The sequence below is a fragment of the Falco rusticolus genome, chromosome 6 (genome assembly GCF_015220075.1).
Source record: "Falco rusticolus isolate bFalRus1 chromosome 6, bFalRus1.pri, whole genome shotgun sequence".
Classification (NCBI taxonomy): domain Eukaryota; kingdom Metazoa; phylum Chordata; class Aves; order Falconiformes; family Falconidae; genus Falco; species Falco rusticolus.
In genome coordinates this window covers 38,369,583-38,381,917 of record NC_051192.1, presented here as the reverse complement: position 1 = coordinate 38,381,917, position 12,335 = coordinate 38,369,583, and the positions used below count along the sequence as shown (strand labels likewise).

At 43.7% G+C, this 12,335-nt stretch overlaps 2 protein-coding genes and 1 long non-coding RNA gene across 10 annotated transcripts in view; 2 read left to right on the top strand and 1 right to left on the bottom strand.

The window, feature by feature from the left end:
* The window catches only part of MAP3K5 (mitogen-activated protein kinase kinase kinase 5), a 108,629-nt gene extending 107,365 nt beyond the window's left edge, over positions 1–1,264 (top strand). Inside the window, exon 30 of the mRNA XM_037391992.1 lies at positions 450–1,264. Coding sequence (XP_037247889.1) covers positions 450–510 — 61 coding nt within the window. The 3' untranslated portion in view covers positions 511–1,264. The remainder of the gene's footprint in view (positions 1–449) is intronic.
* Positions 1,265–2,197: 933 nt separating this feature from the next.
* Positions 2,198–3,588, bottom strand: LOC119149840. The gene is made up of 2 exons (XR_005104874.1): positions 3,464–3,588; positions 2,198–3,353 (listed from the first exon to the last, which is right to left on the bottom strand). It is a non-coding gene; the product is annotated as an uncharacterized LOC119149840 (long non-coding RNA).
* MAP7 (microtubule associated protein 7) overlaps positions 3,587–12,335 on the top strand; it is a 128,422-nt gene continuing 119,673 nt past the window's right edge. For 6 of the 8 annotated variants that reach the window (XM_037391638.1, XM_037391643.1, XM_037391642.1 and 3 more), the window contains exon 1: positions 3,587–3,990. In XM_037391638.1, the coding sequence (XP_037247535.1) occupies positions 3,602–3,990 (389 nt within the window). In that variant the 5' untranslated portion in view covers positions 3,587–3,601. The remainder of the gene's footprint in view (positions 3,991–12,335) is intronic. The other 2 variants (XM_037391644.1, XM_037391647.1) reach the window with 2 other exon arrangements.

Genomic DNA, 12,335 nt, shown 5'->3' with positions numbered 1-12,335 from the left:
TGAGTCACTGCAGAATCAAGTTTAAGTAGAAACAATAGAAATTATCGAACACTCTGTGTGTGTGTGTCCAGTCAGTTTAAAAATAAATAATTTTAAAACCGTTTTGTTTTTTTTTTTAAAAAAGAAAAAGTAGGTGTTAAGATTTTTTCATATTCAACACTTTAATAATGTTGGAAATCTGCTGTGAGTTATGCAGGTCCTTTGGACCAGAAGTCTGAATTCCAGAAAGCAGGCATCTGAAAAGTGGAAAGATTGCCCTGTACTGTAATCAGGAAAGGACTCTGTTCTCTATTTGAGTATTGCGTGTTGAATTTCACCTTTGATCAGCCTTCCCACTGAACTTCGTTGGTCAAAACCAGAGCAAGAAAATCAGAAAGCAGCTAAATTGGAATGCTTTCAGGCTAGAGAGTATCTTTGTACCTGAGCATCTTTATGATTTTTCTTCACAGAGGAGGAATGCTATGCACTCTCTGGAAGGCCATCACTGACTTTCGAGAGAAACACGCCTGACACTGAAATTTTTCTTCGCTTCTCTGCAGAGAGGGAAAGATTTCCTTTCAGCACAGAGCAGGTGTGCTGTCAGAAGGACTGTTGCACTTTAATCCAGTATTTGTTTACCAATGTTAAAAACACTGCAGCTTCCTTACTGCTTTTACTCCTATAATCCATAAGGAATCTGTAAACAACCTGCAACGTTATTTCACTTTAAATGTTTTTACATGCAAGTTTTTCAACTTAAAAACAAACACACAAAAAAAAAATTATAAATTCATGAAATATTGTAGTTAAAGTAACCAGATGTTAATTTCATGAAAAACTGATGTAAGATTTCATGTGACTGTACATCACTGGAACAAAACCAAAATGTGACAACAACTTCTCAAGTTTCTTTTTCTTTGTAATATATCTCGATAATATGTAGTGGAACTTTATAATTTCAATCATATTTAGATATTTTTCTTTTAGTGTGCAAGACCTAAAGGTAATTGGTTTTACCTACTGCCCTACATAGTTTAATATTGTTTAATTTTGGTAATTTAAGTTCTATGGTGCATTTGTTTTAGAGTTGTTTATGTACTACTGAACTGTACCAGTTGCATACACCTGAACCACAGTAATGTTAGCTTGTTCTAAAGCTATCTCTGACATACACAGTTGAAAATAAAAAGAACCTAAGACTTACTTTTTCCTATATTTTTTGACTTTTAAAAAAATAAAGATGTAGAACTGGAAAATATTGGAATAAAAAAGGCGGAAAAAATCATACTGAGTATCAAGGGAACCTTTCTGGCACATGTTAAAGTTACAGTGATTTGATAGTCATAGCATTGAGTATTTTCTTGGTTCTCCTGCAGTCTAATTCCTGTACTGACAATCCAGGGCCAAAGTAAGTTCTTCTCTGGGTGCTCTACTTGACTTGAGAAATGAATGTCCTTCCTCTGTGCACTGAGTAGTCATTGTGGCCTGTTGTTTTCTTCTGCTTTTGTTTACACAATATGTCTTTCCTCACATATAATGAAGAAGGATGGTGGATATTATCCGTCCATCCATTCTCATTGTCACTCCAGCATTCTAGCACTGGGTATCATCAGATTCTTATGGGGCAGCTGCAAAAAAATTTCGTTATGAGTGAGACTTGCCTGGACAAGAAGCTGCTTCTCTCTTTGTAAGCCTTGGTAATCAGTGAACAGCTTCTGCCCTGAATTTTTCAGGTCTAGCAAGTATTTTCAAAGAAAATTAAATATTTTTTTCTAAACACAAAACATTGTCCTAACATGTATGTAGTAATTTTTACTGACTAAAACCTAATTATGTATCAAAAAAATAGGCTAAACAAAGAATGTAGATGAGATAATTTTAGTCAGGTTTTTTTTACTCTGAAGACTGTTCCACTGATGTTTGGGCATAGATAGATTTTGGCATAAGTGCCAAAAGCGTAGCTACATTTCAGGAGAAACATTGCTACTGTTTAACAATTTCTGCTGCTATTATGGCAGAAAACAGTACAAATTCAAGGTAGTTTGTGGAGGTTGACTTGCAAAAGCCAAAGCAACTAAAAAACTTTACCTGTGGAAAAAGTGACCCTAGGACAACAAACTCCCCTAGTTTGATTTTTTGTGTGGAACATGATCCTGTATCAGTCTATGACGACAGTTTGAAAACCTCTAATTTCATGCAGCATGAATAGACCACAGTGTAATTGCATTGCTTTATTTGTGTGTGGATACTTCAAAAGCATGCAGCCTCTTCTCTGTGACTCAAGGAGCTTGGTAATGCCAGTTATGTGTAAGAGAAAGGGATCAGTTTGATGTCTCGACGAGACCTAGCCTCGCATCAGCTGGGAATTAATTCCTGCAGTTCACTGCTGGCTTCATCAGACCCAAGGTGGTTCCTGCAGAGCCACTCAGCAATCAGTTCTGTATTCTCCACTGTAAGACTACATCACATCTGATGCATGCCTAGGCTGGGCCACGTACACTTGCGCTACTTGAGAGATCATGAACTGGTTTGAATGTTGTTCCCTAAACAGCACAGCTTATCCATCTATGTACTAGATCTGTTCATAAAAGTTTATGTGATATCTCCACCTCAGGCTACTTCATCTAGATTGTGCCAGGCGCATTACTTTTTGTATCATCGGACAAAACAAGAAGAAATGTTTTGGGTCAAAGTGCGTCGGACAGGTCAGCCTGGGCCCCTCAGCCTGGCTCCCAGCTTCTATCTGCTGGTGGATACCTATGTGGACCACCACAGGGGGATCTGAGATTATGTTGCAAGGACATGTTATGTTTTAGTGCAGGATTTTGCTGAGGGTAACCTTTTGACTATAGGGCCTACCACTCCCTTTGACTTGGATAGCCTCTTGGTCCCTGACTAGTGCTGTTGTAATCCAAGGCTCAGGCTGACTGAGATACACCTTTCCACTTCCATTAGGAGTCATGCAGAATGCAGAAGTTAAAACTTGACCAAGGCAGTGCCAATCTTGGAGTATCTTGCACCTTTCAGCATAGAGCCCAGCCTGTTCTTGTATCACAAACACTGTCCTGCCCACAAACCAGCCACAAGGAATGCTTGTCACCCAAGCTGCAGCTCCTTCTATTTTAGAGCATAAATGGCTCCTGATGTCACAAAACATTCATCTTCCCTTCTCCTAGAAGGCCTCATGCCCTGAACTTAGTCATTTGTGAAAGAAGGACGCTCTGCACGGTGGTGGAAATTTGCTTTGTCTAATGCACCAGACTGAGGGAGCTGCACCTCTCCATTGCTTGCCTGCGTGCATGACATAGCTGAGTGCCATCAGTTCCCTGATGCATTCACCCTCCTTCAGCTGTAGTTCTGATGGTTGGTACTATCTGCAAGCAGATACAAAATGAAATGATTTTTTAATTTAGTCATAGAACACTGAAGAGGAACGCTCTTATGACCTTGGAAAGTAGCTTAGGGCAAGTTTAGGTGAACTCACGGGAAAGGTAATAAGATCATGACCTCTACAGAAAAGACCGACACATTGACACCTCTTCACAAAGCCGTTTTCTGGAAGCCGGGCGTTGTAGGCAGGTAAGGGTACGGCCCCGGCTGTTCAGAAGCATGTGCCTTAATAATGAGACTACAGCAGTACAGTTCTTTCCCGAAGGCTGCGGTGCACCGCTCCTCCCACAGACCGTCCAGACACCGGCGGGAATCGGGAACCGTCCCAGAGCCCGTTGCCTGCCTCGGCGCCGGCAGCTCTGCGGAGAAGGCCCCGCACCTGTGTGAGGCGGGGCGGCCGCCGCCTCCCAGCCGCCGGGGCCAGGTGCCCGTCAGAGGCCGCTACCGCCCGCGGGCGCCGGGCCCGCCCTCACCTGCCCCGGGCACATCCCGCCGGCGGGGAGGGGGACGTGGCGCTCTCACCTGCCCGCGGCCGCGGATCCGCGGGGCGGAGCAGCCGCGCGCGGCGAGGAGACATGGCGGAGGCCGCGGGCCGGAGCGGCGGGTGCCGGTACCCCGCAGGTGAGGCGCTGCCGGCGGGCGGCGCGGGTCGGGCCGGGCCGGACCGGCGGCTGCGGGCGGCCGTGAGGAGGAGGAGCGCCGCGGGGCCCGGCGGCGGCCTCCCCTCGCAACAGGTGCGGGGCCGGCCGTGCGGCGGCCGGCGAGGGGGCTTTGCTCCCCTCCCTCGGTGTCACCCGCCGCCCGCAGACCCGGCGCAGACCCAGCCGAGGGGCGGCCCCACGCAGGGGCGCTGCGGCCCGGCGGGCACAGCCGTGCCGTGCCGGTGGGGGCGGCGTGTCCGGCCCTCGCCCCGCCGTGACGGCGAGACCCTGCCTCGGCCCCGCGGAGCGGCGGCGGCGGGACGGGCTTTGCTCCGAGCCCGTTGCTGCTGGGGCTGGGTGTGCGGCGGGGCTGGCGCGGCGGTGCGGAGCCGCGGGGGTGCCCGGCGGGGAAGGGGCCCGGCCGCTGGGAGCGGCGCGGCAGCGCGGGGTTTGCGGGGCGGCGGGTTGGAGCGGGGCTGGAGGTAGCGGCGAGCTCCTGCAGTGAAGGGCAGCGCCCGCCGCACGGAGCTGACGGGGCCGAGGCGGGCCCGGGCCGGGGCGCAGGGATGTCTGGGTGGCGCCGGGCACCTGGTGCCTGCGCCGCTGCGGCGAGGCCGGGCCCAGCGGGAGCGCTGCGCCCGTGCGAGCGGCCGGCTCCTCCGAGCCCGTAATTCCTGCAGGGAAAGGAGGGAGGTGACTTTGCGTCTCCTCTAAGGAAGGCTGAGCTCTGCAAGAGCGTTTTAAAACGCTTTTATTTTGACCCGCGGGCGAGAAGGGTGCAGGGAGGAGATTCCGGCTTACGCAAGGGTTCGAGCGCTGTGTCGCGGTTGCAGGCGCGGATGCTGTTTGCTTTTGCAGGCAGCGGAGGGGCTGCCGTTCTGGCGTGTTCACTGGGGGTGCTGCTTGCTGGGCTTGAAGTCTGACTCCAGCTTTGAGTCCTCTCCTCTTCTTTGTCCTCCTTCCACGGTACAGTTCCGTTTGCCCTTTGCTGGTCCTTCAATTCTCTAACATACGTCCAAGTTTATCTCTGAATCACAGACTGAGGTTTTTAATCAGAACAACATATGGCTGTTGGTTAAGTAATTGTGTTTCCGCAGTATGATGTTTTTAATACATATTTTATATAACGTGGCATACAATCACAAACAACAACTGTGGGCAGACCCATCCAAATGCTGTCTGTCTTTAATAAAGGTAGAAGTGTAGTGCTTTTGCTCAGAAATCCTTTCTGCAAATCATTCCCAGCCATGACTCTAAAGTTCAGCTTCAGAAAGGATGTGCATCTGTTATCCTATGTGTTTCAGAGTTTGCAACCACACTAACTTCACTTGTCACAGGAAGAGCTGGCTGTCAATGTGTTTTTAAAGCCACATTTAACAAACTCTCTTCAAGTTCTCTACCTTACATTGTTGATGTGATTTATATTATTTTTTTTAATCTATTATCAGTCTTTCTTCTAATCATTTACCAAAACTGGAGATGAGCTGCCAGGTGACAGGTATTTTACATATGTATAGTTTTATAAGGACTTACATGCCTAAATTTATTCTGAGTTTGCCTTGTAGTTTCATTTCATGGTACTGTTTTGAACTTTTTACTCACTAGCACGTATTTGTAGACAGGAGGTGGATCTGCTTGCATGAGTTGTTGAATATTTTGAGTTTAAATTGCTTTGTTCTGTCAAAGTTCATTCCAAACTTCCCCATGTGTGAAATGTCGGAGTTAAACTTCTGTGAAACCGTTTGTTGTCTGTTGAGGTTCTTCAAGGTGCACAAGTTATCACAGCACTGCTTTCCAGGCGTTCACAAACAGGAACACCCTCATAGCCTGTCAGGGAGCTGCTCTGCAGCTGTTTGGCCTGTCTGTGAGCAAGCAGATGTGTGTGCCCAGGGAGGGCCCTGCGGATGGCCACAAGCAGAACACCCGTGTCTGGATCCGGCTCCTCAGGAAGGTCAACCTCCCATCCTGGTTTGGTGAAATTGCCTACTGGTTGACTTACAGCTCGTGCTTAAAAGCCAAAACACAACAGTTAAATAGCTCTGTGTGTGTTGTGGTGTGTATTTGGTTTTTGTTTGGTTTGGTTTTTTTCGCCTCCTGTGGCTAGATATACAGACCTTCAGAGCTGATCCTGGGGAAAGCTTTAACAGCACCAGGAGGACTGCAGCATGGTATTACAAGTAGATCCCTTGATTGTTGGGCAGATGGTCTGCTGCACACTAGGCTTCTTCAGGTGAATGGCTTAATTACTGGGATGAGGGCTTTTTTTTACTCTGCCATTCATAAATGCATAGATGGCAAAACGAGTACAGTGCTAAGTGAGTACACTAACTTAGACAGTTAGAATTTTTTAATCGTAGCTACTTGAGCATCTTACAGTGCTAACAAGCTTTTCAGTGATTCCTGAGAGGAGGGGCCCTTTTGTGGGGAACACCAGACAGAGACTCTTCTAAGGCACCTCATTTTATGGCTGCCCACCCATAAACACAGGCATGCCTCTGCCTATGAGACTTCCCCACATACACTCTGTGCACAGGTAATAATTTGCTTAGGTGCTGGGAGGCGAGAGAGAGCAATGTGCTTGGTCTGTTGCAAAATAACTTTAATGCCATGATTTTGCATACTCTTCTAGTTAGTGTTCTCTTGTAAGGGAGTTTAGTATTATTCTGTTCTTTTTGCAGCACAGCATGCCTGTGCTTTAGATGATGATATCAGTGCCAGGTAGCTTGTTAATGCCAAATGCTGAAGTGTTCTCATGTAGCAGCTGATGAGACTCTTCATCTATTGCTTGTTTATCCTGGTATTTCTCCATCTGAGAATAAATCAAGTTTTAGCTTATTGGATTCGGTTGGTTTTGGTTTACAAATAGATAAATTACAGGGGAAAACAGAAAGGTACAGAAGGCATACAGTAGGTGAGGGCTTAAAACGTTATCCAGTTCCCCACAGCGATAACATATTCTGCTGGAGAGGATTGACGTGGTATTTTGACTGATGGGTTTTATCTCTGCCTGGCACAGGCAGTTCCCATTCCCATTCCCTGCACGGGCAGCTGCTGGGCACGGGGCACCATGATCCCGTGTGGACGCAGAGTGGCAGGGTGGGCCCCGGGACACAGACCCCTCGCTGGGGCCCCCAGCGGTACCCACGCTGCGGCGGTTGCGCTTTGCTCTGACTCGGAACTGCAAACCGTGAGGATCAGAGTGTGTGGCGTCCTGAAGGTGAAGGTGATTTGAAGCAAAACGTTACATTGCCACGGTAGTATGTGTGTTCAGATGCTAGGAGTATTGCAGGTGTGTATGTTGCTAGAGTACTCTAATTTCCATCTATAATTATTTAAACGTTAGCCCCCTTGTGGATATATCTTTTAATATATAAATTGAGAATCTGTAATTCTTCTATTGCTACCCCTCTGATGAAAACCTATTCAAACTTTGAAATTCTGTACCAGATCTTACAATAACTTAATTGGTCCTAATTAATAATTTCCTGAGTCAGTACTTTAGCTCTGAATGCGTATAGACTCTGATTTATCAGTAAATTGTAGAATGAAATGACACAACTAAATTAACCCTCTTATCCACACTTCTAAATCTAAAAATCCTTATAGAAGCCATCATGTGGCTTTAGAAAGCTGCTAAAGTGCTGTCTCTTGGTGTCTTTCATTGGTCAGTAATGTTTGTGCAAGGACTGCACACAGTGGAAAAATTTGAACAAGCTTTTTTATATGCATATTGTGTAATTTGAGTCAGACTGTCTTTCTCCACCCACCTACTCCCAGCACAGCTAGTATGGGAAGAAAAGAAAAAAAGGGGGGAGGCGGGGGGGGGGGGTATGAGGTGAGCAACACAGGACTATGGACACCACAACAAACACAAAGCCAGTACCACAAAAAAAAAAAAAAAAAAAAAGACATACACACCAACCCCCAACAATAAAAAAACCCAAACGAAATGGGGTTCATGAAAAATCAGGCCTGTTAAATGATGCTGGAGCAGCTGGCTTAAGTGCTACTTTGAGAGCTTCTACTAATCTAGCTAAAGTAGTATGCATTGTTTTTTTACTTGGGCTTCATCTTGAAACTGGATGTTCTTTTGTATGTGCTGTAAAAATTTTAAAAATTGTAAATTTACAGTAATCTGAGATGGCTAACATTTTATTTGTATGATGGCTGGTTTATTACTATCACAGATAAACAATTTTAATACTTTACAGCTGAAAGTTGTTTGTGGTATTAAAGGTAATTAAATATGATCAGTGCAATAATTGCCTCGATTATGTAAATACTGTATAATTTTGCAACAGCATATTTTCTTTTCCACTTGAAAAGGTGGGCATACGTCTAGACCCACAATACAAGCCACAGCATGCTGCTGATGTTGTGGTGGCTATGCTTGCACACCTACTTTTCCTCCAGGAAGGAGATCCCCTGTATGTTACTTCTGTTAAACAAATGCAGTGTCTTGCTAGGAACTGTGGCAGAATAGGCTACACGGATATTATACATGTTTAAGGTGAAAAAGACTCTGAGAAGATGATGCATTTGTTAAACTGGTACAGATTTAATTCTGCAGCTGTTCGTGAGTATTGATTCTGGTCATGCTGTATTTGCTTTCATTAAAATCAATCTTTGCTTTCATTAAAATAAGTAGAAGGTATATTTATACCCTTTGTGGCTTTGGAGAAAAATCTTGAAAATATGTATCCCAAGAGATCTGTCAGAGTTCAAGGAAAATAACCCGAAGTTGTCTGTTAAGATGACATATGAGAGGTAGGTTGCCTCGCTGTTCAAGCGGATGGAGTTAGCAACCCTGACTGCTGTTAACTTTGAGATTCTTCAGAGATGTAAGTGATGATATGATTTATGCTCCAGGCTGGTAGTCACTGTAAGACTAGATTATGGAGGGGACAAATAAAGTACTGAGGTCTCCAGATATTTCTCATGGCTGTGTCTGATACTGTAACGTGTTTTCCCTTAAAGTTGATGGAACCCGAAAGTCCAGACTTCCTGGTCACCTAAGAAACGTGTTAGAAAGTAGAGATGTCAGGAGAGCACTGGTAATTAATGGAGCATGAAGTTGCTGACAGGATTCCATCCATCAGATACTGCCAGTAATACAACAATGGAGAAAATTTTAATTTGGTCTTGGCATATTGCCTTTTCTTTCAAGGATGTTCCCGTTTATGTGAAAAAGCTTAGTGCCTTCTCTTTGATGTTCACATTTCTACCAAAAAGCTTAGTACATACATAAGTGCTCTAATTTTGAGTGCTTTACAAGCCTTTGGTTCTCTTGATGTGTATACAAACTAGGTATTTAAAAAATAAGCTCTTTTTACAGACAGAAGTAGTGGCAACACTGCCCAGGCTGTTAACTAGTAAGGTAATTGGCATTCATGACTTCTGTCTTCTACTGAATTCCTGTTTTCTACTGTCCTGTGAAGTCTGCATTCCTTGCTGCCTTTCCTTGTTTAGCTGACCACTGGCTGAAGTTACATGGTATGTTCTACTATAGGGCCTGATCCAATATAATTCTGCTATATATAAATAAAAAGTGTGGGCCAAGAATGATCTAATATGCTTTTATTCATCATGGTATGCATTGTGCAATTTTTATAATCAGTCATGCTATGCAAATCCATTTAATTAAAAAAAAGTAACAAGACTTGTTAATGTACATCTTGTATTTGATTGTTTTATTGGTGTGTATGTGTTCAAAGTGTTTGTGGATGATGAGACTCTTGCCTGCGTGTTCACGTGTCTTTTGCTGTGATGAGTGAGTTTGAGTCAGAACAGGGCAGGGCTCCCAGCCTTCTCCTTGTTTTTCCTATGTGTGGAAACACACACAGGTTCAGTTTTACTTGACAGAAGGGAAAATGGTGAACACTTACCTTCTATCTGGTCACTTCTGAGGAGCTCTTAACACCCCTTGGTCCAGTGTGCGGCACTGCGCATGTTAGAGGGACAGCCCAGAGTGGGAAGAGGTGATGTCCAAGCGAAGCCTCCTATCCCTGAGCACCTGTGCAGGGGCGCTTCCTGGTGGAGTTGCCTCCTGCTGCAGGGTCTTGCAGGCAGAGCGGCTGCTGGCACAGCTGCTTGTGATGCACCAGAACTGCTGTGGGAAGGGACAGGGTGGGGACTGGAGAACCAGGTCTCTCACATCATGCAAGAGGATTGCGGTGGCTGCTCTGGGCACCTATGGTTCTGTGGCTGAAGAATATGTTGTCTTACTTTTTGATCAAAGTAATAGCTAGAATATGCATAGTCTTTGCAGCACACGTGATGGGACCTGTAAACAGATGGGTAAGCTGAGGAGCCAAAGGAGTCAGGATAGTCCATAGGAAAATAAAGACATGCTGTCTGCTTTTCCTTTCCAGACCTAGCTTATTTAAAATTCATTGTATCTCAGGCAGATATGGATAATAATTCTGAATTCAATATATTGGAAAGGGTGATAGTGAGGTTAGAAACCAGAATAAAGGTATGTTTGCTCAAACTCCAGGAGGCAGAAGTGAAAAAAGCTGTACCTGCTTTTCTACTTTTGCTTTCTGAAGAATCTTAATAGTGCACTGCTATTCCCCTTTGTTTCCCCGGCACGTATGTAAGTGGATGTTTGCTTAGAAAGGCTGAATGGTTCTGCTCTTCCTTGAATTTTGAAGCATCTAATTCAATGGCTAAATGAAGAATAAGTTCATGAAACTACTGTGGTTTTATGGCTTCAAGTTTTACAAGCGAGTTGACTCATTGCTTATTTAAAGCTATTCAGAGCGCATCTATACTCTTGACAGCAGGATTCTCATTAGTCAAAAAGATGAAGGTCCCCCTTCTTATTCTCTAGCATTTTATACTCGGTCTTACTGATTAATGCAAGGGGCCTTTTTCCTTCCAGGAAGTTGGGAAGAAGAAATCAGTGATTATAGTTGATGTTTATATACTAAATACTGATGATGTTAAAAAAATTAATGTACTGCTGTAAAAATAATCTTCCGGTCCTTCATTATCATTTATATACAAGTGAGACCTCAGAGATATCTTTGAAGAGAAACTTAGAAATCTCTGTAAAGGCAAGGTTATTCTCTGTTGTGGTTTTTTTTATTTTATTTTATTTAGTGGTTTGGTTTTTTTTACAATAAGAGGTAGAAGGGAGAATACAAGAACAGCTATGGGAAAAAGTAGGTGTGCATGATGTTAAAGACAGTGGTTGGCTTAATGGAAGAAAGTATCTTTTCTGATATAGTGGCTGGTTTTGCTATTTGCTACTTAACTTTTTTTTTTTTTCCCCCTAGAAACAGGGGGATGGGGGGGAATCCTGTCTGTCTTTTTAAGGCTATTTTGCTCTGTCCTAGATTTACATGGCATTGAAAAGAAGGTTTCCATTCCTTTGATGCTGAGTAAATAGCTGTCTTCTCACATGAGGAGGGAGGGGGAAAAAAAGCTCTACTTTCTCTGTTCTGTTGGCCTGATTTAAAACCTAGCGAAGTAGAGAGGAAATGCAAAGAGATGAGTCTCCTGAAGGACATTAGGGAGAAAGGGAGTCTGGAGTTTAGTTAGTGTCCATATATTCCCACATTGTCCTGCGAGGAGTAGGGAGTTAGACTTGATGATCCTTATTGGTCCCTTCCAATTTGAGAGATTCTATGATCTAATGTTGTCTGTATTATGTATTTTTAAATGAGTTCTTAAAAAAAAGCTTTTGACATAGATGATTAATGTTGAAAATGTCCATATGAAATATGATTGTGTGTTTTGATGGGTAGGTACATTGACATTTTTTTGTGGGGGGTTTTTTTTGGTGGTTTTTTTTTTTTTTTTTTTTTTTGGCAAAACAGGATGTGAGCTTTTAACTGTACCTTGATTTTCCTGATCTTTCTTGCCAAGAAACAAACATATGGAACCTTATTGTTTCATGCTGGGAAAACATGTCTATAAATGCAAAATGCCATGTCCTTTCTTGTTACTACTATGTAAGATGCCTACCTTGTCCTGAACCTCTCAGTACTAAGAAAATCAGAAATAACAATGAAATATTGGCAACCTAGAAAGGAGCATACGTTAAAATAATATATTGACTTGGTCTAATTCTTGATATAACATGTACTTAAGTTGAGGGGAAACATTCCTTATATGTTAAAAGGCTTCAGTATCCAAGTAGCAGAAGTAGCACAATATTTATTTTGCTTTATAAATACTGTAACCCAGAGCTGTCTCAAATTTGTAATTTTTTTTTTTTAGTTGGTTGGGTAGGTGGGGGTTTTTTTTGTTTGGTTGGTTTGGTTTTGGTTTTTTTTGTTTGTTTGTTTGTTTTTGTGGTGGTGGTAGTGGTGGTGTTTG